General features: G+C 45.1%; 1 protein-coding gene across 1 annotated transcript; it reads right to left on the bottom strand.

Moving 5' to 3' along the window:
* Window positions 1-244: 244 nt before the first annotated feature.
* Window positions 245-25,160, bottom strand: OLFML1 (olfactomedin like 1). Its single transcript, XM_047691321.1, has 3 exons — window positions 24,561-25,160; window positions 21,979-22,267; window positions 245-2,034 (listed from the first exon to the last, which is right to left on the bottom strand). Exons 1-3 carry the CDS (start codon window positions 24,684-24,686, stop codon window positions 1,244-1,246), a joined length of 1,206 nt encoding a protein of 401 aa, XP_047547277.1. The 5' UTR covers window positions 24,687-25,160; the 3' UTR covers window positions 245-1,243.
* Between the last annotated feature and the right edge of the window lie 404 nt (window positions 25,161-25,564).

The raw sequence follows: 25,564 nt of genomic DNA, 5'->3' as shown, positions 1-25,564 counted from the left end.
GGGCTGAAGTGGACAAACTCGTGGGAAAGATTTAAAGAAGCCGCTCTGCAGCAGTACAGCTGTCCTCTGTCACCCATGCCACTTGGCATGCCTGCTGTGACAGGGAGTCACTGGCCCGCGACCTGGCTTCCATCCAGATTCCAGAAGCTTTCCCTCCCCAGGTCTCAGTGTGCCGGGGAGCTGAGCGCTTCCTGCCAGCTTGTCTGCTGAGGGCACACACGCAAGTCTCCCCTGATGAGGCTTATTTGCTTAGTGTTGGTTTTATTGTGTTTCCAGCAAGTAAAGAGACAGAGGGGAAGTTAAGACAAGATGAGGCTACAGGTGGGGTCCTCACCCTTAGGCTGTAGGCTTGTTTTCTGGAGGAAGTAGCTTTGGAAGGGCTTTCCATAATGTCTTGTGCGGACATGAAAACCGGCCGCAGGGGGCAGACCATGATTTTTTAGGATGAGACGCTGAGTGTATTGCTTAGAAAAGGCTGGGTGAACAAACATCGCATGTGATGCTCCCTTGGGCAATGGGAAGACTATGGGATTCACAGTATTTTCAAGCCCTATTCTCATTCTGAGGCTGTGTTCCTCTGAATGGCTCACCTAGACTTCTCTCATCTCTACAATGGCAAGTATAAAAGACCTCTTCTGCATGTCTCACAGGGTGGCATGAAAATTAAATGATGCAGATGGGAGCAAACACTTTGGAACTGGCAAGTGGTATTCAAATGTGAGCGGTTTTACTTTCCTCTTGTATCTCTTCAGCTTGGTAAAGGGGCAGAGCTGGGGGACATAGTAAACATCATAGGAAATTGTACTTTAGCTGGGTGGTGGAAAATGGAAGAATACCAATAGGCATTTAAGAAAGGGGAAAGAGCGTAAGGAAAGGTCAGGACAGAGCCAGGAGTATTAGGAAGTGGGCTATGTTTCTAATTGTTGGCAGGGGAGGGGGCTGGGGAGGTAGGGGTAAGGGAAAGTCTGGACATAAGCTGGATCAGCACTTGGAGGGCCTTGAGAGCCAGGAGGTTTGGGTGGGTCACGGAAGTTGAAAATTTTCAAATGACAGACTCTCATCTATGCTCTTGGATGATAACTCAGGCCATAACATCCGGGGGGAGGATGCACACACAAGCCCAGTTCTAGGCTCTATCCCTGTATGCGATCAGAGGGATACCGTACTGCAAAGGGGCTGTGGCCTCCGTGTCCCAGAGAGCAGTGTCCACAGCTTCAGTGCTCTCCCTCCTTGCTGTACTGCATTACTCCAGAAGCTGCTTTCTCTTTGTCTGGAGTTTGTAAATGATCTGGTTTCCATCATTCCAGGCATAGAGCTGCTTATCTCTGGGGTTGTAATGGATCACGGAATGACTTCTCGGCCGCCTGGGGAAGAACAGTTTGGGCAGATCGTCCTCACTGACAGTGCCCAGCGGATCATAGACACAGGTGATGCGGTGAGGGCCGTGGCCGCCAGAGCTATAGACCACATAGAGAACCCCACACAAAAGGAAGGAGGCTTCAGCATCCTGGCTCCTACATGGAGTGTCCCATGAGTGTTCCACTCCCAGTGTGCCAGGTTCAATTTTTGTGAGAACCAAATGGCCATAGACACCTGGCCCCGAGTGGATGGCCCAGAGCCCATGCTCGTCCACAGCCAGGTCAATGTATGTCGACGGGGAGTGCTGGTAAACCAGTGCTCGGCCCGCCCCTCCTGGGAGCAACATTCGATCTTCCACAGTCCTCTTCTGCAGATTATATTTGATGATCTCATTGAGAGTCCCTTGGTTGTGAAAAAACAGAAAACCTCTGTGGATCACTTGGCCCGTTCCCTGCCAGGAATGTGTTAGGATTAGCTTCCGTGGGGCTGGCTTGGTGCTATCCTCCATGAATGCCCGCATGTTTGCAAATTCCCAAACAGTTTTGTTTCTGGATCCAACTAGGAAATAAACCTTTTGGGAACTGCTGACAGCGTCTTTCATCCAAGAGCCGTGTGTGTCCATAGTCTTCTTCACTATTTTCAGAGACTTTATGCCCATCAGCATGTTGTCACAGCCTGGCCAAACAGGAGAAAAAGGAGAGGTACTTTATGGACACGAGATGTCTGCTTTTCTCACAGATTACTTTTGTGTATTTCCTGTTTATCGAAGCATAGTTGACATATAATGTTACAATAGTTTCACGTGTACAACACAGTGATTCAACTTCTATGTTATGCTTGCTCACAATGGTAGCTACCGTGTTTCACCATACAACATGACAACAATGCCATTGACTATATTCCCTATACCATGCCTTTTATCCCTATTCATTCATTTTGTAACTGGAAGCCTGTCCCTCCCTCTTGCCTTCATCCATTTTGTTCCCCCAAAACAACAACTAGTTTTTTCTCTGTATTTTTGGGTCTGTTTCTGTCCTTTCTTTTCTTTTTTTTTTTTTTTAGGTTCCACATATAAGCAAAATCATACAGCATCTTCCTCTAACCTATTTCACTTAGCATAACACCCTCCGGGTCTGTCCATGTTGTCACAAATGGCAAGACTGCATTCTCTATGACAGAGTAACATTCCATATACACCACATCTTCTTATCCACTCGTCTATTGATGGACACATAAGTTGCTCCTATGTTTTGGCTGTTGTAAATAAGGTGCAATTAACAAAGGGATGCATGTATCATTTAAAATTTAGTGTTGTTTTCTTTGGATTAAATACCCAGTAGTGGAAATACTAAATCATCGGGTAGTTCTATTTTGGATTTTTTTAGGAACCTCCTTATTGTTTTCCACAGTGGCTATAATAATTTACATTCCCACTTATAGTAGATGGGCTTTCATTTTTATTCCACATCCTTGCCAACACTTGTTATTTCTTTCTTTTTGATACACGCCATTCTGACAGATATGAGGTAATATTTCTTTGTGGTTTTGATTTGCAATTCCCTGATAAGTGATGTTTTGCATCTTTTCATGTGTCTGTTCTCACAGATTACTTTTTTTCCTTCAGTGTCTAGAATAAAGTTATCACACACAGATCAATCACAACTTATGGTATGGTTTAAAGAATCAAGAATTAAATGAATAAATGTGTTTCTGTTAAGGGAGCTGCTGTCCAATGATAAGAGTCAACGTTTTATTCAAGTCAGGATATAAACAGCTCTTTGCTGGATCAGAGACCCTGTTCACCTTCTTGGAGTTGACACAGTGGTAATCACTTAGGGGTGAAGCTGCCTGATTCAATTCCATTTGTCCAGATTTTACCAGCTATCTACTGTGGACTTAGCTTACAATGCTCCCAGAACCATGCTAAGTAAGTATTGAAGATAAAAAAATACATATAATATCAACCCTAACATTGAGGAGATCACCTTCTAGTGAAGGATTTTGGCCCTTAATCCTATTAGAACATTATAAGAACTCCACTTATCCATTCATTAATTTATTCATGAATGCATGCATGTAGTCAGCAGACACTGGATACCTACAGAAGGCGAGATACTGAGCTAGGTATTATGAGCTGGGGTGCAAAAGTTCCGAGGTACAATGATAAATTAGCAATGGTTCTTGCTTTATAGGTACCCAACTCACTACAATAGAGAGTTTAAAGTGGATTTTTTACAAAAGGACAGGGAATGGTGCTGTCATTGGAGGAAGCAGATAATCTACATTGGCATTGACCCTTAATAGGTACCATTCTGAAATGGCAGGGTATAACATTCTTCACAATTCATAAAAGCACATTCATGACTTGTGTTAGTAAAGTAGTGCAGCACTGAAACCAATATAAACTAAATATTTGCTTTTACCTCAAACTAGATGCATAAAACAAAGGAGTGGATTGAAAGGAGCTCTGTGCTGGAGCATTGAGGGTGGGGTTAAGGAATATGGATTTTATTCTATAGGCAGGGAGGGAGCTACTGAGTTTTTTGAGCAAGAGTGAATCACGGTCAAGATTTATTAAGCTGGCAGTTGTGTGTATGTTGGATACATGGGAGAGAAACCAAAATCAGGGAAACCAATTAGGACAGTATTTCTATGATCCAAACAGAATCTTAAGGGTCTCAAATGGGGGAGGAAGATGAAGTGGGGGAAAAAAAAGTGGGGGGCGGTTTACATTTCTCCAGCTCCTCAATCTTCATGCAAAAGCCCTCCCTTCTTTGTATCTCATGCTATCAACTCCTTCTAGTCTGAAATCACTGAGAGCTCTCTGGGACACTACCCCATACACATCAAGGGCCTGAGCACCTCAACTTCTTCAACTCCACAGCACATTGCTTTCAAGCTCCTCTAGCAACCACTCCCCAACTTCCGTACTCTGGATCCCCCCCCCCGCATCCCCCCGGAACTGTTCCCTATTAGAAATGTAAAACTCTACTATGCTACCCTCTGCAATAATTCCTTACCCTTCTATTTCTCACTTCTTTGTCTCACGGACTCTGCTCTTCCATTTCCTCATGCCCTCCTGTCCCTTGACCTCTGCTTTCTCCCAGGCTCTCAGCTTCCTTTCCTATCACCCGTAATACCTCTCTCACCAGGACCCTCACCCTTCAGCCCCTCGTTATTCCACCATAGCTGCTCTACAAAAACCCCTGGTCCTGGATGAGTTCAAACATCTGGCTCTGTCCCAGACAGTGGTGTGGAGAAAACCTCACAAACATGCCACTACACGTAAGTGTTCTCCCACCTCAGCTGAGCCCTAAGCACCATACCACTCTCTCCACGGTTAACCCCTATCTACCACAGCAGGTATCTTCAATCTGTCCCCACCCCCCAACCATATACCCACATACTACCCCATCAGTTTCTTCACTAACGGCAGATTAACTCCTTTGAAAAAATAAATACCATTAGACATGACGTCCCTGAACTTCCTACCCCTCACTATAAACTTTTCTTAAATTGTTCCTACCCTGGCTACCCAACCACACATCTAGAAGAGGTCACATCGTTCCTCCTGTCCAGCACTAAGACATTCACTTGTGCTCTGATCTCACCCTTTTCTGGCTTCTTCTTGACTCCCTAGATGAACAGCCACCTTTCTGTCATCTTTAATACCTCCTCCACTGCTAGTTCCTTAGCTTATAAACACCTTGCCTATATTTAAAAAAAATTCTCCCTCAATTAGGCACCACTCTCTAGTTACTTCACTCCTTCTATTATTTTATGTAGTTTCTCCTCCAGAGTGGTCTACGCTCTCTGGGTCTACTTCACTTCCCATATTTCACTTCATAGGAACTTCACAGAAACTACCCCTCATTGCATCACCAAGGACTTCCTAACTGAAAACTCCGAACTTTATGTTCATATCTTACTTCATCTTCCCACAGCATGACAGTATCGATCAATTCCTCTTTCTTGAAGATTTTGTTTCCCTTGATCCTTGGGTCACTACTATCTCAGTGCGTGCCTTCTACTCATTTCTTCTCTGTTTATGGCAGAGACAGTGTCTGTGTTCACCAAATGCCATTCCATCTTCTTCTTCCCCACTTATATATTCACAGCTTTCTTTGTAGTTAGGCTGCACCCGCTGACCTGTATTCTGTCCACTGGGACATGGACAGAAGTGGTAGAAGCCATTTCTACCTAGCCCTAAAATACGCTATCTTCCAGATGACCCTGGTGTCTTGGAATTCTCATGGTGTCCAAGTTAAAGAGGGATACAGGCCAGGATGAAACTGGTTCTACTAGACATTTCAGGAAAGGTGGGTCACCAGTTCTGATGGTGAACTTGTTTTGGGGACTGCCCCGTTAGACAGTCTGTTGTAAGGTAAACAGTGTCAATGGAGGTGGGGAGGGGTGGCGTACCAGAAACATGAGGAACCCCATGGGTATCCCTCAAAACCTGCTGAAGTCTGTATGGGAACAGTATGGACCTCTCTTGTTGACTGCTGGAGTGTGTGGGGGTGGGATACCAGGTCTGTAACACTTCAGGAGCACTGAGCGCTGCGGGTTTCCCTCAGGTCTCTGCAAAGGCTTTGGTATCAGAAGCTGGATGGGCCCATGGGTTGACATTTTCTTCTTCATAAGTGCTTGGGATAACTGCGGACTCTCTAGAGTCAGAGGACATGAAGCAGGATGAAGGAAGAGAAACCGGACATGAGGAGGAGAAGGGCAGAGCCAGAGACGCCCTAGAGGTTTTGAGGTAAACAAGCATCGTAGCAAATGCTTGTTACTGCCAGCTGTTTAGATAGCAATTCTATCACAGTCCCTTAATCAAGTCATCATCCACAATTATCAGACCTTCTCTTCTCTCCTCAAACCTCCATCATACTGTCCTCTCTCCTGTATAAAGATCTTGCCCCTTATTTCAGAGAGAATAGAAGCAAGCCAAGAAGTGCCTCATTTCCTGCCTCCATTACTGCAATTGCCTCCCTCAGGGCGGCCACACTTCATCCTCAGCTCCCCTGTCTTCCCCACAGGAGCCAGTGTAAGCTTTTAGCAATGTCAGATCATGTCGCATGTCTGTTCAAAACTCACCAGTGACTTCCCATCTCACTCAGAGTAGAGTTCAAGTCTTTACCTTCCAGACCATGTGAGCTGCCCCGGCACCGCCTCTCAGGTCTCCTCTCCTACAGTACTCCCCACCTGCTGCACTTCAGTCACTCTGGCCTGCTATCCCTCACGTGGTGCCGAACACACTCCTGCCTCAAGAATTTGTCACTTTTTTTGATCCCTCTGCTTGGGAAACATCTTTCCAAGATATGTACGTGGCTTCCTCCCTCACTTCCATTAGACCTGTTCTCAGATACTCCCTCATCATTAAGGCCTTTCTTGAACACCCCATAAAAAATGGCAGCCCTCTTCTCCAGCTAATTCATTTTTCTCCATAGTGCTTATTAACTTCTCTCTGACATATTATAAATGCATCTGTTAACATATTTACCTCTTGATTCCCCTCAATGGAATGTAAATGTCATGAGAGCATGAGTTTTTCTCATTTGTTTCATTCACTGCTGTATGTTTTTCCCCTAAGACAGCACCTGGCACATAGTAGGTCAATATTTACTAAATAAATGAATGAGTTTTCTGAACACCGAATCTAACAACCAATTGCATCTGAACTCATATTCTCTGCTTTCCCTCCTGCTCCCTTTATTTTTGCAGTGGATCTCATCTCCTATAACCTTCAATTAACTTCAATAGTCTCTCCTGCCCTCCTAGACCTTTCCCCTCAGTAAACAAACAGAACTTTCCAGTGTGGCTCTGTTTTTCTCTTCCACACTCCTCTGTTGAGGAGTTCCATCATCTCCAGTTATGCCCTAAGTTGCTCTAATTGGGCTTCTGGCCTCCGCTGGTCTAAACTCCCCTGCCCACTCCACAGAATTAGTTCTTGTCAAGGTCACCCACAACCGCCATTTGGCCAAATCCAAGGGTCAGTTTTCAGTCTGATATCCTAATCAACTTCACAGCAAAATTTGATTACTCGATCACTACCTCCCCTTGAAACCCTTTTCTCCAGATTCTGGAACACCCTTCCTCTTGTTTGTCCTCCGACCTTTCTGGATTTTTTTCTTGGCATCCATTTTGGGTTCTTTTTCCTCTCCCACTCAAGGAGAAAGTGCTTTGTCCTCACATCACTTCTCTGAGCCACCTCAGTCTATCTGATGGTTCTGCATACAGATAAATTCTAACTAATGATGAATTTGGAATTTGCCTCTGGAATGACATCCTACCTGGATGTCTACTTAGTCCCAAATTCACTTATCTAATGGCCTGCTCAGTGTCCCTACCTGGATATCTTCAAACTTGACCTGTCCAATCAGAACTCTTGCTCTTATCCCCCAAATTCTTTCTCCCTACTCTTCTCATTTTAAGCAAAACCCATCAATCACATTTCTTACCTAGAAGTCATTCTTTTTTTTTTAAAGATTTTATTTTATTTATTTATTTGAGAGAGGAGAGTACAGAGAGAGAGTGAGATGGAGAAGCAGGCTCCCTGCTGAGCAGAGAGCCTGACATGGGACTCAATCCCAAGTCCCTGAGATCATGACCTGAGCTGAAATCAGATGCTTAACTGACTAAGCCACCAGGCACCCCCGGAAGTCTTTTTTCTTTTTTTTAAAGATTTATTTATTTATCTGTCAGAGAGAGAGAAAGGGAGAGAGAGAGAGAGAGAACACGCATGCATAAGCAGGGGGAGGGGCAGAGGGAGAAGCAGGTTCCCCACTGAGCAGAGAGCCCGATGTGGGACTTGATTCCAGGACTCTGGGATCATGACCTGAGCTGAAGGCAGATGCTTAACAGACTAAGCCACCCATGCATCCAGCTAGGAGTCATTTTAACTCCTTTCTCTCCATCTCCCCACCACCAGCAAGTTCTGATATTAAAACTAACCTTTAAATTATGTTATACTTAAATTAAAATGCTCAAATATGTCTCTCTCCTCCTCTTCCCACCACTCATCCCTGTGCTCCCTGAATCTTCCCCTCTTGCCTAGACCACTTTGTCTCCCCGGTTTTACTCTTGCTTACCAGCAATATGCTCTCCAGAGAGCAGGAGAATTAATCATTTTAAAAACATATGTTATATGGCTGACTTGGTAAACCCATTCTCCTATCACTCTTGGAATAAAATCCTCACCTCCTATCCTGCCCTGAAGTACCTACAGGACAGGGCAGCTGCCTGTCTATGGGACTTCATCCTCCACTTCCTCCTGCTTGCTCACTGCGCTGTGATCACACTGGCTTTCTTGCTATTCTTGGAGCATGCCAAGTTCGATTCTGCCTCACGGCTCATGCATTTGCAATTCTTTCTGCGTTGGGTGCTCTCTTCCCTGATCTTCCCACAGTCTGCTCCTCTCATCCTTCAAATCTCAGTTTCAGTGTCATCTCCCCGAGGGGCTTCCTGTGACGACCGCATCGAAATTTAAAATGGTCTACTACAAAATCTTTCTCATTTCCTGGAGATTGCTGTCCATATCCTGCAATTCTGTCATCTGTTTTATTTACTTGCTTATTGTCCTTCTCTCCCACTGGACTGGACTGTAAGCTCCACAAAAGCGGGACTTTTGTCTTCATGTTGACTATTGTACCCGATTGCCTAACTTAGTGCTTTGTGGGTTCAAAAAATATCTATTGAATTAATGAAGAAAATAGCTTCATTCAAACAGATGTTTTCCTAGAGCCTCCTTAGGCTGTGCATCGAGTTCTGACCACAGGCCTGTCTTAAGTAAATAATAATTTGTAAAGTACTTTAAAGCTTTTAAGAGACTTTCAAATCCATTATTTCATTAAGAAATCTGACACAAAGTTCTTGTCACATGGCAGGAGTGGGCAGAGGCTGCAGGAAGGAGGGGTTAGGCCTGCAACTGCTCAACGGTGTCTCTAATGGGGAAGAGGAGGGGCCCATGGGCCAGGAGAGAAGCTCAGAAGCTGTTTCTGATTAAAGAAGAAACGCAAAGGCTTGAGAAGTTAATAAATATCTACAAATACATACAATATGCATGGCACGGTGAGAAGTACTTTATTTACACCAACTTGAAGTAAGTGCTTATAATATGCCTAAGTGGTGAATATTTTATTTTATTTATTTATTTTTAAAGATTTTATTTTATTTATTTGACAGAGAGAAATCACAAGTAGGCAGAGAGGCAGGGAGAGAGAGAGGAGGAAGCAGGCTCCCCGCCGAGCAGAAAGCCCAATGTGGGGCTCGAACCCAGGACCTGGGATCATGACCTGAGCCGAAGGCAGCAGCCTAACCCACTGAGCCACCCAGGCGCCCCATAAGTGGTGAATATTTTAATCTCCATTTTCCAAATGAAAAGAAAAGGCTTGGACAAGTTCCTTGAAAGGTTACCCAGTCATGGGTCCTCTGAGCTCAGTGGGAACCCGGAGGCAGGGCTGGGCAGGAAACCTCCAGCCAGCCCCCAGGGACAGGGCCATCCCTCTAGGAGGAGGGTCAGCAAGCTTACAGCCCAGCTACAGAGGGGGACTGAGTCTAAGAACAAGGCACATACAATGTCTTATGAGTGAGAAAATGTTCATTTAATATACAGCAGAAACTAAAACAACCATTCTCCTTTCTCCATCTACTCCTCTCTTACTACATGCAAAATCCTTAGAGAAATAGAAAAAACAAAAAAAGAGTGTTGATAGATGGTTTTGATTAGGGAGAGACAGTTCCGAGGATATGGACACACAGAATTTCCCCTTGTGCTATTCTGCCTTTGCCGAGGAAACCTGGGACTGGGAGTCAGAGACCTGAATGGCCTGAACCCTGTCTCTGGTTCTCTCTGTGTCTCCCAACAAGTCTGTCGGTCAATCCGCCCTTAGCCCTAAAATGAGGGGTTTAGGCTGGATGTTCTCTAGAGTTTCTTCAGGGCTGAGTGAGAGTCTATAATTTTATAAATTCCTCTTTTGGACTTTGGAGAAAATATACTTCTTGTGTTTGAGTTACGATAGAACTCCCTGCTGTGCTGAGAGAGAGAGAGAGATAATTAACAGGAGAAAAAGGTTGAGAAAGAAAATAAATTTAAAACCTTTGAGTTCAGTCAAGATGCAAATTATTTAACAGAGACAATGGCAATCAAAGTTCCACTGGCAAACCAAAGAATGCAAATCTCTTGTTTTCCCTCAGGCAAAACTGCAGACCAGGATAGGATTTGGCAATGAGGATAGAATTTGGCCCAAGGCCACCCGGTGACTTCATATACAAATATCACTTATTTGAATTTTTAAAATACTTTTGCCCTTATTAAAGGCCAAAACTCTCCAAACCTGGTGAGACTTGCCCCTCTATAGGGGAGTGACTCAACTGCCCTCTAGTTATGTTTTGGAAACAGTAATCCAGATGTTGGTGGACAATGGACTGGGGTTGAGGTGGAGAGAAGGGGCCCCCAGGAAACAGGCAGAGAGTCTGTAAGTACAATCCAGATCAATCCAAATAATGATGGACATGGAAAAATGAGTATGGAAAAAAAAGAGAAAAATGTATATGGATTCAAGAAATATTCAGGCAAGGACCCGTGAGTGGCTCAGTGGGGTAAAGCCTCTGCCTTTGTTTCAGGTCATGATCCCAGGGTCCTGGGATCGAGCCCCGAACCAGGCCCGAATCTGCTCAGCAGGGAGCCTGCTTCCCTGCCTCTCTGCCTGCTTGTGATCTCTGTTGGATAAATAAATAAAATCTTGGAGGAAAAAAAAAAAGAAGAAATACTCAGGAAAAGAGGGGTCAGGTCTTAGTAACTGGTTAGATGGAGGGGGCCCTCAAGGAGGAGGGTGATGGAATGACAGAGAGGGAGCCCAGGTTTGCTTGAGAAAAAGAGGGATGAATTCAATAAAAACAAACAAAAACTGTAAAACCATGAGTATTTTGACTGCTTCTTGAAATTCTGTGCTATTAAACTTGACTTTTTCAACTACCTGGATTGTATTCATGTTAATAAACATTAGTCAACCTATCAAGTGACAGGTACAATGCTAGGCTCTGGAATGACCAAGATGGCAGCTCTCAGAGGTGCAATTAAGTATAAAAGTTTCACACTAATACAATGAAATTGGGAGGGCAGACTTAATGTGTTGTAGAAATTAGGGCTGTTTCGTACTTTCTGCCCACAGAATAAGTTTCAAGTATCTTAGCACGGCACTCAAGGTTCATCTAACCTTGAGTTAACCTTGAGCTAACATCTAACTTCATCTAACCTCCTCCTGGCACATCCCCACCCCACCTGGCTTGTCACCGGTCACCAACCTGCCCTGACCTCTTCCAAGTGTTAGAGTGTGCCCATATTTTTCCTTTGCTCCCCTTCACTAACCTGGGCTACATCTGCTCCTCCTTCAAAACAAAATTCTCTGGTCCTACAGAGCAATCAGTTGCTCCTTCCTGTGTGTGCAAAGTAGTCCATGCAGGTCTCTTCCAGAGCAGTTATCCTGCTGAATCAAAACTGCTTACTCATTCTGTTTCCTTGTAAACACCTCTGACAGAGGCTGGGTCTTATTTATGTTTTTATCCAGAGTGCCTAGGACCCACCCTGCATATCCTTCCCATCTAATCTCTTACTGCTTACTGTCCACAAATGCGAGAATCAATTTGATTCGGAGAATGCAGTATTGGTGTTCCAACTTCTATCCCAACTCACGCTCTGCCAGCTTAGAAATAAGATTTTAAACAGCAAAAGGTAGGTGCAGACATTGGCAGGTGCCCCTGCATACTCCTGAGAGCCTGGGTAGCTGCGTGCCAGGAAAGCAGGCAGGAAACCTGGCTTGTGTGAAATGGCACTCGGTGAGCCATGGGAGGGTTTGGCTTGGCAGGACGGTGAATCCAGGCCTTAAAAGGGCCTGGAATACAGTAAGTGCTCTATAGCTTGGCTTTGGTGAGTCGTACGGAAGTCTTTAGTAAATCTACTGTAGAGCTCTTTCTAGGTTCCCAGCACTAAACTCAAAAAGTCTTCCATGGTCCCCACTATGGTGCCCTGACAGCTTCCCTTAGTTGGCGATAAGCAGCAGCTTGTGAGAAAAAAAACAGATTTGATAACGTGGCTGGTTGCTTGCAAGGCTCTGCTCCTCCGCATCAAGTTAAGAACTTCACAGGAGCGCGTGTGGGAGATGTGTGAGTTGGGAGTATGAGTCGGGCCGACTCCAACCACAGGGTGCCCGTAGCTGGAACCCGACACAGCCAACCTCCTTCCCATGTTTCCTTTGGGTGCTGGCCAGCTGCCAGAATCACCACACCTTAGCTGATTTCCTTCCACAGGATTTATCATCCTCTCTCTGACATATTTTAAATTTATCTGTTACCTATTTATTGTTCGACTCCCCTCATAGAATGTTCACCCCACAAGGTGTCCGGTTTTGTTGTTGTTGTTTTACTGCTGTATGTCTTGTCCCAAAACAGCATCTGGCACGTATTATAATTTTCCTATATTAATTATGAATATGGTAAATATCGATAGATATAACTTACATTAAGAAAAATTCTTTGGGGTCCTGAATAATTTCTAGAAATGTAAAGCGTTCCTAAAACTAGAAGCTTAAGAACACTATCCCAGAGGATGCGGGCTGGTCAATACTCATGGGAAGGGAGGCAGTGAAGTGGGCAGTGTTCTGAGGAATGTCTGACCAAACCACTCCATTTTGAATCAATTATCAGAATGTTGCAACATTTAAGCATTCCAAGGTTATAATTATGAACTCTTTGTTTTTACTTATTTTTCATTTAAAAGCTGAACTTATTTTTCATTTAAAAGTTTTTCTCTGTGTGTGGGTTTTTGTTTTGTTTTTGCATAGTGTTTTTTGTTTGTTTTCTTCCTGTAATAATATTCTTACCAAACTAAAAGGGATAGAAACGTTCTCAATTTCTAGGTGTGGTCCTGCTATTCTCCCATTTGCCTGGTTAGAAAACAGAGTCACTTTGACATTGTGCCCACATTTTTCCTGTGCAGTAAATCTCACTTTATCCTGTTCTCACCAGCCTGTCTCTAAGTCTAGGACCTGCTTTCTTGAACTTGAACTTTGCGGCAGCCTCCAAACCATCAGTCACACTAATACCCAATTTACTGCTTCCATATAGAAATTTGTCTCTGTAAAAATGGATTTTGTTTAATGCTTATTTCCAGGAGCATCAGGACCAAAAGCCTTATGAGATGCTGTCAAAGGTCCTAGTGGAAGGGTGGGCCCTAGAGCCAGACTTAGAACTTGCTTTGGCTGCAAGAATTCAGTACAAGTGACCAGACCTTACTGTGCTTGTGCCTTCTCTCTCAGAGGTCTGCCTTCTTCATGGGAATAATCCTAAGTCTGTCTCCTGAAAGAGCAGGGACCACGTGGAAGAGATCCAAGCCATCCCAGCTGAGACTACCTTCAGCCAGTCCCTTGGGCCGTGTGCCTCTGGGGAACCAGCCGAGAGCAGCCCAGCCCAGCCCAGAACAGCCTTGTTGCCTTGCAGACTCCTGAGAAATAATCAATGATTATGGGTTTAACCTACAAGGTTACTGAGGGGTTCACTATGCTGCATTATTGTGGCAACAGGAAACCGAGTGGGGGTGAGGGCATGGTGAGCAGAAATGGAGGCCAAGATGAATCTGGTGTGTCTGGGGCTGAGGGAGCACGCTCCTGAACATAGCAGGCATGTGGGAGGCAGACGGGGTTGTGTGAAACACTGGGCACCACAGTTTCTTTATTGGATAAGAAGCTGTAATGGTATCTGCCTGGCAGAGTTGTCGTGGGCTGGGGGCAATGGAACAGACAAAAGGGCTTAATGCAATCTTTGGCGAATAGCTCCCTCTACTTTCTAATAAACTGTTCCTCAGGGTCAGAGAATTTTGATTTCCACTCTGTTCCAGGCACTGTGAGAGACTTGGAGAAGACGGCATGAATAATGCAGGGGCACGTGAACTGTATTTTGTTTTCTGAATAGCACATCGGGCATGGCGTAGAGCAGCGGGTGGACGGGGACAGGCCCCAGTGACACAAGGGGCTGAGAAACACTCGAAGTTCATGTGTTCAGCTGTTGGTGTGTTATCTCCCATTACATAGAGGTAAATAGAGTAAATATAGTGCAGATGATATTCATAGTTTTTAGTTAATCAGCAGGTGTTACTTTTGTGGAGAATGACAAAATATTTCAAGAAAGCTAGGTTAGGTGGGGGGCGGGGGAGCGCCTGGGTGGTTCAGTTGCTTAGTTGTCAGCCTTGGGCTCAGGTCATGATCCCAGGGGCCTGGGATCGAGTCCTGAATCGGGCCCCCTGCTCAGTGGGGAGTCTGCTTCTCCCTCTCCCACTGCCCCTCCCCCCTGTTCATGCTCTTTCTCTGTCAAATAAATAAATAAAATCTTAAAGAAAAAAAAAAAGGGGGCCCCTGAGCGGCTCAGTTGGTTAATCGACTGCCTTCGGCTCAGGTCATGTTCCTGGAGTCCCAGGATCGAGTCCTGCATCGGGCTCCCACCTCCAGAGGGAAATGGCTTCTCCCTCCGACCTTCTCCCCTCTCATGTTTTCTCTCACTCTCTCTCTCTCTCAAATGGATGAATAAAATCTTAAAAAAAAAAAAAAAGGCAAAGAAAGCTAGGTTGGGGGTCTAAAGAAAGCTAGGGCTTTCTTTATGCCATTTTGTGGGGTTTGCTTTATCCTATAAGTTGAGGTTTCTGTCAAAGCTGCTAAGGCAATGCTGTAGTAACTCTAGTCAACTAACCCTGGTGGGCGATCTAGGCCAGAGCCCTGGAAAGGGGAGAGCCTGGTGGCAGGAAGCTCGGTGAGTGGCTCCTGTAGGAATGGGGGCCGAAGTCGATGAGAGAACAGCGCAGACGGAAAGAGGAGATTTGAGGGCTGTGTACAAGGAGGGATCTGCTGGATATGGGGACTGGTCAAATGAGGGCCAAAGAGATGCTTCTGAGGTTTCTAGCCCAAGAAGGTGTGTGTGTGGAACTTCTCTACTAACTGAGAGAATCTTGGGGGATGCAGAGGAGTGTTTTAATTTTAAAAGTAAATGAAGGAAAGGCAGGGAATTAAAAACCAAGGAGGTGGGGGAAGAACATGGACCCTTCTTGGCCAGGGTGATAAAGAATGATTTAACGCAGTCTGTGAGTGGGAATCATCATCACACAGAGACCAAGGGGATGGATGCGGTCCTCAGAGTGTCCCACCCCAAGACCACAGACAGCTGGGCCTCCTGGCTGCAGGCCCCGAGTCTCAGCACAGAGGGCTCCCACTGTGACCATCCTGGAGATGGCACCCCTGGCCCCTACCCCGAACTCTGGTGCACACCTACCCCCCCAGCCCCATCCCCACCACTGCTGGCCAGCTCTGTGGCCAGCATGACCTTCCCCAACCTCCCTCTGAGTCCGGACGCACCCAAGCTTGCCACTCGATCGTGCCCAGCACGATGGGAGAGGCTAGCCTATGTCTGAGGCAGCCTGCCCCAGTGTGCATCCCAGCTCTGGCCTCAGTTAGCCGAGAGGCCTCGGATAGATTGAGCCAGTGCCACCCAAGAACACAGCCTTGTGGAATCTGTGAAAAACTGTTAGATAAATTCTCAATCTGGGTGTCTGAGGCACCGTGCTTTGCCATAAGCTGCTAAGGGCAATGCAAAATTGCAGGCACTGGCTCAGCACAGAGGAGCTTAGCTCAGTCCGGTTCCTTCACTGCTCTCCGTGACTGAACACGAGGCGTCATTAGGCCCGTGCTCCCACAGGCCATTCCATTTGCCTGAAGCATCCTCTCCTCCTCTGTCCATTTCATCCATTCTTTTCCATTATGAAAACTCAGCTTGAGGGTTGCTTTGACCACAGTGCCTCCCTCACCACTGCACAGCAGCCCTGGCCTCCCTTGGTTACTTAATGCCACTCCCCGCTCCTGCTCCTTGGAGAGCACTGGTCACTCTGGCTGTGACCCTGGCTTCGTCTAGATGGGCTCCCCACTTGGCTGTAGCTTTTTGAGGACAAGGATGTCACCCTATTCCATGTTCCATCTCGAATGCCTCGAACAATGACAACACAGACCTGGAATTCAGGAGACAATTGTTGAATCGGGGGACAAATGAATGAGTGAGAGAGAGAAGGAATGGGTGTTCACTCAACTTGAAGCCAAAAGCCATCAGCTAAAATAACTTGGGGACCTTCTAGTAGTATCCATAGTGATGGGACTGGAGGTACCCTAGATGGCAGGCCTTCCACATAAGTAAACAGAAGAAGTGCTGTGTACGGAGGCCTTTCTGGACCGGCACAGTGACCTCTGGGACTCTGAGGGAGCTAGGACGGGCTAAGCTTTACACACACCTCTGGCGTTGCTGGCCCCAGAATGCAGCAACTTCTGGCTACAGTGTGTGTGTGTGTGTGTGTGTGCGCACACACACACATGCACAGGCACACAGTGTACACACACTCATGCGCTCTCTCCTGCACTTACACTTGTGCGTACACTCTCAATCCTTTGCTGCAAATAAGGGATACACATCTTCATGTTGGTGCCACTGGTCACAAACCAGTGGACCTTGGGAGTTGACTCATAGAGATGTTTTATTTGGCTTCCAGTGGGTGTATTATTTTTTATTCTGTTTTGCTTTTAATGGCTTTGAATATGGGGCAGGCACATTTATAACACCTGAATGGATCCCACAGGCATTTAAATGTGCAGCAACAGACTTTCTTTTTGAAAGATGATCTAACAAACTATAGGAGTTATTTAATTCACGAGACAGAGGGTTACTTGAGGTCACTTATGTGCTCCCTTGCAATAAAAGGAGCTGGAATGAAACAGGAAATAAAATAAAATCTGCTCTAATGGCTTGTTTTGACTGCCTTAGAATTTTTCTTCGTAAGCTATTTACAAGTAGAAAGAGGTTAATAATCTTATCCACCCAAGAACACAGCCTTGTGGAATCTGTGAAAAACTGTTAGTTGGATAAATTCTCAATCTGGGTGTCTGAGGCAGCGTGTCTTGCCATAAGTTGCCAAAGGCAATGTAAAATTTCTTTTTACTAATAACAGAGTGCCAAAGATTTGGAATGACTTTTAAATATAAGTCAGATTGTGTAGCAGTACTATTCACTCACTGCATTCTAAATCGTGTGTGTGTGTGTGTGTGTGTGTGTGAGAGAGAGAGAGAGAGAAAGAGATGCAGAGGTAAGGGAGAGAGGAGGAAAGTGTGTGTGTCAGAGTTAAAAAGATTTAAGAATTTGACCTAACCTCAGAACAACCCTGGGATTGCAGCTCTTATGTGAATGTCATTTGGGGATTGTCTCTAAATAAAGGCTAAAGACTTGAAAACAGCTCAGAGCAGGTCTATTTTTTTTTTACCATCCCTAGTATCTGACCCTTCCTAGTTGACTGAGAAATGTTACAGGAGTAAATGCAAACCATCTTTTTTTTTTAAGTAGCCTCCATGCTGAGTGTGGAGCCCAATGTGGGGCCCAACAGTGGGGCCTGAACTCACAACTCTGAGATCTAGACCTGAGCAGAGATCAGGAGTTGGACATTTAACCAACTGAGCCACCTAGGTGCCCCAAAAGCAACCCATTTAGTGATGTCAGAATTTTCTGGAAGTCTCCTGAGACAAGGTCGAATCTCCCAAGGAAGTTGCACCATTCTCTCCCTCCAGGGTTTCCAAAGAAACTCTCTTTGTAAGACAGTGTGTATGTATGAAGGAAACCCTATGACATGACAACCCCTCCTTGGCCTGTAATCCCAAGGTGTTTGCCCAGACAAGGGGGCTGACTTGAGTCTTAAGGATTATAGTAGGAGCTCTGTAGCTGGCTCAGTCCCTACTGGCCAAGGATAGACTACAGGAAGATGGGAGCCTTGTAGGACGAAGACTGGTACAGGCAATTAGTAGCAGCGGGGCCTAGCAGACAAGAGCATGAGAGCACAAGGTAGGCAGAGTTCCCAAATTCCCTCTCCTGCTGTACCTGCCCTACATAATCCCTTCCTCTTGAGAGCGAGCAACACCTGTGACTGTGACAGGCTAGCATCCAGGATTTGGTGACATTGCAAGACAGAAGTGAAGGGATTCTGCAGATAAAATTAAGGTCTCAAGCCAGCTGATTTTGAGCTAACCCAAAAGGAAGTTATTAGGGGTGGACCTGACTTACGTGAGATGCAAATTCTTAAGAGGGACAGGGTACTTCCTAAAGAAAGACACTCTCCTTCTCGCCTTGAAGAAGCAACAGTCACGTTGTGAGCTGTCAGCGTAGATGGGCAGCCTCTAGAAGATGAGGATCTTGGTCTTAATGACCTGAGAAAGTGAATTCTGGCAACAACCTCAGTGAGCTTGGAAGTGGACTCTGAGCTCCAGGTGAGGATGGAGCCCTGCTAATGCCTGACTGTGTCCTCCTTGGACAAAGTGTCCAGGTGAGGTGTGCCTGGCTGGACTCTCAACCCACAGATACTCTGAGATAACGAATATGCATTGTTTTAAGTTCTAAATCTGTGCTAGTTTGTTACTCGGTATTAGAACACTAAGGTAGGTCTAATTACTAACAGAAATGGCAAACAAGAAAAGGTGGGGGATGGGCACAGTATACAAAGTACAGAAAAGTCTATCCTTGAGCAGAGAGCCTCTGAAAAAAATAGATCTATACTGATCAGAAGGTTATGATTGTTTACAGGTTTGTCTTCCCCTAAACTAAGCTCTTAGGGGACTCTGCCATCAGTATCTCCTCTATAGACAATTTTTATAGCCTCCTCAAAGGGCTGTGCTGACCCAGACTCTGTGAATGCAGAAATGAAGATGTCCATATGTTCACGGTCTGGTCGAGGAGTAAATACATACAGATATGTGTGGTTGAGAGGATGAATGCTCCCTTGGGGGATTTAGGGACATACTCTGGGAGCACTAGAAGCCAATCTGTCTGGCAGGAGGGATTCACTGAGAATTCACAGCATTCTTCAGTCAAAAAGGGGGAGTGAGAAAGTGAGAAGAACTATATATATATTTTTTTCTTTTCTTTTTTTTTTTAAATTGCAACTGCATGTGGGTAAATTATGGGAGAAGAAGAAGCTGAAAATCAACTTGGGTCACTTTATAAAGGTCCTTTCCCATATAAAAGGCCAAGAGATTTGAATGGAATTTTTGGTGTTGATAATTGATGGGGAACAGAAAAAAAAATTCTACACAGAGGAGTAATATGATTAATTTTGTATTGTGGGGAGGTCTGTGTGACAGTAGACAACAGGCAAGATCAGAGGCAAGAGGAGCAGTAAGAAAGCCAGGGCAGGGTGCAGACACGATATGCTCACCCTTCCACCCCTACCATGTAGCACATGGCCCATCCAGTAGGAGGGGGCCAAGAGTATTTGTTGAATCTTAAACCAACGAATCACCAAACGAGGGCTCCGAGGCAACAGGCATAGAAGGAGCAATCACAGAAAAGTTGAAAGTTTTCACTCACCATGGAGCTGGGAGAAGGAATATTTCAGGCCTCTAGTGTTGGAGGAACAGGGGTTGGAAGAGTAGCAAGTTCAGAATCGGGACATCTGCTGAGCTCTAGCTGAATGGAAAGGGGCAACCCCAAGCCTGAGGGGCTTAGCAAGTCCAGAGACCAGGAGCAGCTCAGGGAGCTAACCTAGCACCACCATTCAGAACTCGGGTCCTGCCTGACCCCTGCCATAAAAGTTCAGGCACATTCTAGCTCAGGCCACATTGGTACTCAATTCCTCCCATCAGTTTTTTAGGCAGCCTCTGTTCATCCTCTGCTGGATTACCCTCACCTTTTCCTCCTTTCTTCACCCCAGCTTACCCCTCATCTGCTCCCTCTCAGCGGGTGGTTCATCTCAAGACAATGTCAGAGCCAAAAAGAATCATTTACTCATTCAACCAACTTGGTCAACTGTTTCATATTTCAGATAGGCCCCTTCTGCCTCAGCATTAAGATGTTCTCTTTTCTATGAAAACCTAATAACACCTCTGTCTGTGTTGATAGTCTCTCCCTCCATCTATTCATTCATTTCTTCACCTAGTTATTCAATGACCAGTATGCATTAACCATTGACACTACTCTAGGTACTGGGTCACAGCACTGAACATAAAATGCAGGATCCAGGCTCTAATAGAGCTGACCTTATAGATGGAGAGGCAGAAAATAAGCACTGAGCAAATAAATAAACTAGAAGATTTCAGAGTAATAAGTATTCTGGAAAAAAAAATAGTAGAGTAGTAAGTGCTCCAAAACTCCTCTTGGAGTTTCAACATATTTGAAAACAACCACCTAGTGACCTGAGCCAAAAATCTGGAAAGCATCCTGGACTTCTCCTTCTCACTCACTTTTCACTTTTAATTATCAGTCATTAAGCCATGGGGTTTCCAACTCTCAGTGGCTCTCAAACCCATCTGCCCTTCTCCATCTCAATGACACTTAATGCAGACACCATCACTTCTCCCCAAAATTATAGTAGCCCCCCCAACTGGTCTTTCTCAAGTCTTGCCTTCTTCCTTCACGTCATGCCCCTGCTAAAAATTGTTTAGTGGTTCTTTATTGTTTTTCTAGTCAAATTCAACCCCCTTTGCTTTGCATGCAAGGTCTCTCATTATTTGGGTCCTGCTGAACTCCTGAGTCTTGTTTCTTGTTCTCCAAATGTACCTGCCCCACAGAGCTTCCAATCAAAATATCCGCAGATCTTCATGCTAAGGGTTACGTACTCATACACCTTCAGTAGGTTGTGCCCGTACCTCCTGTGCCCTCTGCTCATTCTTCTTTTAACACTTTGTTCAAAATGCAGATCAAGTGTCACCTCATTTAGGGACACCCTTCTTCTTATAATGACCCATGGAGTTCTTATCAGGATTACAGTGAGAAGATCTACAAAAGCTTTAGCACAACAAGGGCACTCAGCTTTTATCTTATTTCCTGATGGAGTTTCTTGCATTTGGGGCAGACATAATTAACATATAAATAAAATCTTCCTATTTGCAATGAAACCATTTCAGAATACAGACTCTGAGCTGGGTGAATTGTCTCCCTCATTGTTTTATTAAAATGGACAGGAAATTTCCTTTCTCATTTATGTTTTTCTTACTTGATACTTGTTAGTAGAATTCAAGCTCCTAACCATTATTCTTAATGGCCTGGAAGTGATTTGAATGGGATCACCAATTAGGACAAATCTTCTAAATATCACCATCCTGACAACACACACAGTAATAATTCACTGCAGTCCCCAGCTCTGAAGGTTGGCTGATGCCATTTAAAATTTCAGACTATTTCTTGGCACATTTGCAGCCACTCCCTACTTCCAGGGCACTGGGAGAATCCACCAAACTTCTACCCTCTCTGGAAGGATCTGGGACCACACACCTCTTCCAAACCAAGGTCTCTCTGGAAATGTCCTTCCTGGGCTGACCTTTGACACTGAAGCTCTGACCTTCTATGGGGCCTTCAGAAACTCTCTGTGAAATGAAAAGCTGCTCTCTGAGAGTGACTTTTCCTTCAGACTCCTGTTCCCTGCTAAGGTTTCTCTCCTAGCACCTGCACCCAAAACCATACATTGGGTTCTTTCTCTCCTAGTTGCCAGACCCCTATCTGTGCTGCATCTGTGTCTCTGAGTGTGAGTCCCTAGAAGAGCTATCAAAGACAGAGTTCTCTTACTCGCATTCAGCAGAGTCCGGATCTTCTTCTCTTCTTCCGCCTCTTGGATGAGCTTTTCCGCCAGGGTTTTGTCCTCTGATTCCACGCACACGTCAGCTTCTCGCAAATACTCCAGGTAGTCGATCTCGCGTTGCGCACGTTCGACTCTCAGGGCCAGGTTAGTCACTGCGCTCTTATACTCACTTGTGTAGGTCTGGCATCTTCCCAGCATAGCGGAGATGTTTTTCGAGAACTCTTGGAAGTCTTGAATGTATGCCCTCATTGCTTGGGTACATTTTTCCAGTCCTTGCTTCAGTCAGAAAATAAATGCTCAAATTATTGTTCATTATTCAAATTGGCCAAATAATATAAATAGCTATCATTCATTGAGAAAGATTTTTAATTTATAAATCATTGTAAGGGGGAAAATAAAAATCACCTGTAATCCCTGAGTTCAAAATACCACTGATTTGTTAGTGTGTCAGTTTTTAAAAGTTTTCCCATGCATTTTATCATACATATATAAGTATATATTTTAAAATGCGATTTTACTATAATGCTTTGTAACATATTTTCACTTGCTAATACACTGTGAACATATTGCAATACTAATTAATAGATAGCTATACAATAATTTTTTTAAAAAGATTTTATTTATTTATCTGACAGAGAGAGATCACAAGCAGGCAGAGAGGCAGGCAGAGAGAGAGGAGGAAGCAGGCTCCCCACCGAGCACAGAGCCGGATGCGGGGCTCTGATCCCAGGACCCTGAGATCATGACCTGAGCCGAAGGCAGAGGCTTAACCCACTGAGCCACCCAGGCGCCCCTAGCTATACAATAATTTTAATGATACAGAATTCCATTGCATTGATGTCCTATTTATTCTATTAGACTCCTTTTGACAGACATTTATGGACTTTTCAACAATGCTGAAAAGAATCTTTATATTTACGTCTTTGTGTACTTATCTGATTATTATCTTAGGGTGGATCTCCAGAAGTAAGCTCCATCCCCAGCACCTGGCACAGGGCTTAGCACAAATATTCATAAATATTTACTGAGAGAAAGAATAAAGTGAATGGAGACCAGAAATGGGGTGGCTGGGTCAAACAGAACATATTCTTAAAGCTCATTTGGCAGTCTATCAAAATGCTCTCCACAAAAGTTGTAAAAATTGCAACTCCAAACAGTAGTATGGAATACTGTTCACTGTGAAGGAAAAGAGAGAGGGAAAGGTAGAAAGAGAGAGAGGCAGAGAAACTCCCTAAATCAATCCTCTTATTTCTTTAGTACCCCTCAGACACAAGTCCCTCAGGGTGAGGACTGTGTCAGCTTGTAAGTGTCCACACTGGTCATCAGTGACTGCCCTCTGGGACCTGACTTCCCCACCAGGTCCTGACTAGGATGGGGAAATCTATACAAACCATATCCCTATCCTTTTCAAATTCACATTCATAGCCATCAAAGTATTTGTCTGTACTTTATACCCTTGTCTGAACACCAGCTTTTCAGGTATCGAGGAAAACCTGCAGGCATCTGGCCGGCGCTTATCTCAGGATAAGTCGGTGTTAACTGCAGAGGGACCACGGTTGAATATAATTCTGGCACTTTCTAGGAGGCACATTGGGGAGGAGCTGTCTGAGGAGGCAACAGGTGAGGCAGCCACCATCCTGGAAACATCACCTCCCAGGCCCCCAGGCCTCAGCTGGTTGCCATGGCAACGTTAGGAAATGCGTTCAGTCTGCTCTTTGAAGTTATTTTACTTAACCAGATGATCAACTAATTTGGACTTCAGAATTTATAGAAATTAAATTAAAGAAAATATAGAGAATAAACATTGGAGATAAGAGTATCTTTGGGGGAAAAAAGTATCTTTGGAAGAAGATAAATAATTTATCAAAATTTAACTTGTATAAAAGGAAGGCAATTAAAATATGAGACAATCACCAGGAGTAGTATGTCAAGAACTTGGGCAGAGGGTTACATTTGTCCCTGGGAGCCTGTCTGTGTAGCAAAAATGTTGGTTTTTTACAAATTTTAATGAAGTGCCAGCTGCGGCACTTGGAGGAGGGATCCCAGCAATTTCTCTCTATCTGACATGGCTGAAACCTACTCGTTTCTGAACCCAAGCGCGGTGCTGCAAAGAAGTGAAGACGTAGCTTCTTGGTACAACATCATGACTTTTTATGGTGGCCTCATGTTTTATCATAAAAAGACAAAAAGGAAAAGTGAAAACTATCAGACCCTGATATGGTAGAACATGAATAAAAAGTGACCCCAAATTTTTAATTTTTGTATTTTAAAAGTTGAACTATTGAATAATAACATTTTGGGCATTTACCACCATGCCAGGGAATGTCCTAAGTATGGATTAATTTGTTAATCCATAAATGGAGTGAAGTCCTGCTCAGGGCTGGGGAGTGGTAGAGCCTAGACTCTGGAGTTGGTGCTCTGAACCACTTGACTATGAAAACTGTCACAGGCGAAGTTGGCCATGTATTTGTGGGGAACTTGCATCCCGGTAGCTAGGGAAGCTGGGCTAAGATAAGGAGACTTATCAGGCAGGCATGCACCCCAGATCAGGTGCACAGATGCCACCTACCTCCAAGACTTGAAAGCGCTGGTAGATGTAGTGCACCATGCCGGGGTCCTGGGCACGCTGGGTTGGGGGCAGAAGAGCGGCCAGGAACAGAACCAGGACAGCAGAGGCTCGAGGAAGGGCCATCATTGTCGCGCAAATCGCCCAGGGGTGGGATCTCCTCTGTTGTGCTAAAAAAAGCCAAGGATCCAGGAGGTGGTCTCCTGCTTTCTAGCCACTGCTTTGAAAATCCTCTAAAAACAGCCTGAAAGCCAAGCCAGCTTGTTATTCCCCTAGATGGGTGATCTCACTTTGGAAGTCAGTGATCAAGTCCAGCTGTTGGCAAGCCCGTCCCTGCAGGCCTTGCAGGTCGACTTGGGGTAGAGAGCTCCTTGGGTCCATCTGTTACCATCACCCGTCACACACTGGTCCTCTCCAGGCTAGTAGCTGCACCCTCTTGTAGGCCTGGGTGAGCATGCATTGGGGTCGGGGGTGAGGCTGGGGAGTAAAACGCTCTTTGCTTTTTACTTCGGCTTTCCTCCTCCCTAGTGGACTCTGCAGTCCAATCACAGGCTTGACCCAACACAAACCACCCCCAGCTTCTCCCGAGTTGGAATCTCAGTTTAGTTTCTGGCAAAAATTCCCAGGATCCTTTTCCCAGAAGTCCTGTTGGGAGACCCCACCCCTCCTCTGGACTCTTTGCATTCCTGCAGCTCTTAAAGGCACAGCAAGGGGAAAAAAAAAATGAAAGTTTGGCTACACTCCTGTCTCTGAACAGCCAGTGCACAGGGCTGATTGCTCCTTGGGGAGAGAGGTACAAGGAGCCACAGGCCTGACTGCCCTGGGGCTGATAGCTGAAAAATCGGAAGATGGAGCTCAGAGGAATTGCATTAAGGGGCCCAACAGTAGCTATCTACACAGCCATGCTTCCAGAGCCAAGCCTTCAGGACATGGAACTCCTTTTGTAAGGAAGTCCTTGAGCTTTCTCAGTCTCTAGAAGCAGAATCCTCTTCCTGTAGCCACAGGCC

Source organism: Lutra lutra, chromosome 10, assembly GCF_902655055.1.
Source record: "Lutra lutra chromosome 10, mLutLut1.2, whole genome shotgun sequence".
Lineage (NCBI taxonomy): Eukaryota > Metazoa > Chordata > Mammalia > Carnivora > Mustelidae > Lutra > Lutra lutra.
Note: the sequence above shows the minus strand (reverse complement) of the source record. Positions and strands in the feature narration are given on the sequence as shown.

Bases quoted from the DNA above. Each gene is read 5' to 3' on its own strand.
- OLFML1 (XM_047691321.1), bottom strand. From the start codon at position 24,686: ATGATGGCCCTTCCTCGAGCCTCTGCTGTCCTGGTTCTGTTCCTGGCC. The intron at 22,268-24,560 runs GTAGGTGGCATC...TTCTGACTGAAG, and splicing joins AGCGCTTTCAAGTCTTGGAG to CAAGGACTGGAAAAATGTAC. The intron at 2,035-21,978 runs GTAAGAGAACTC...CTGTTTGGCCAG, and splicing joins CCGGACTCTGCTGAATGCGA to GCTGTGACAACATGCTGATG.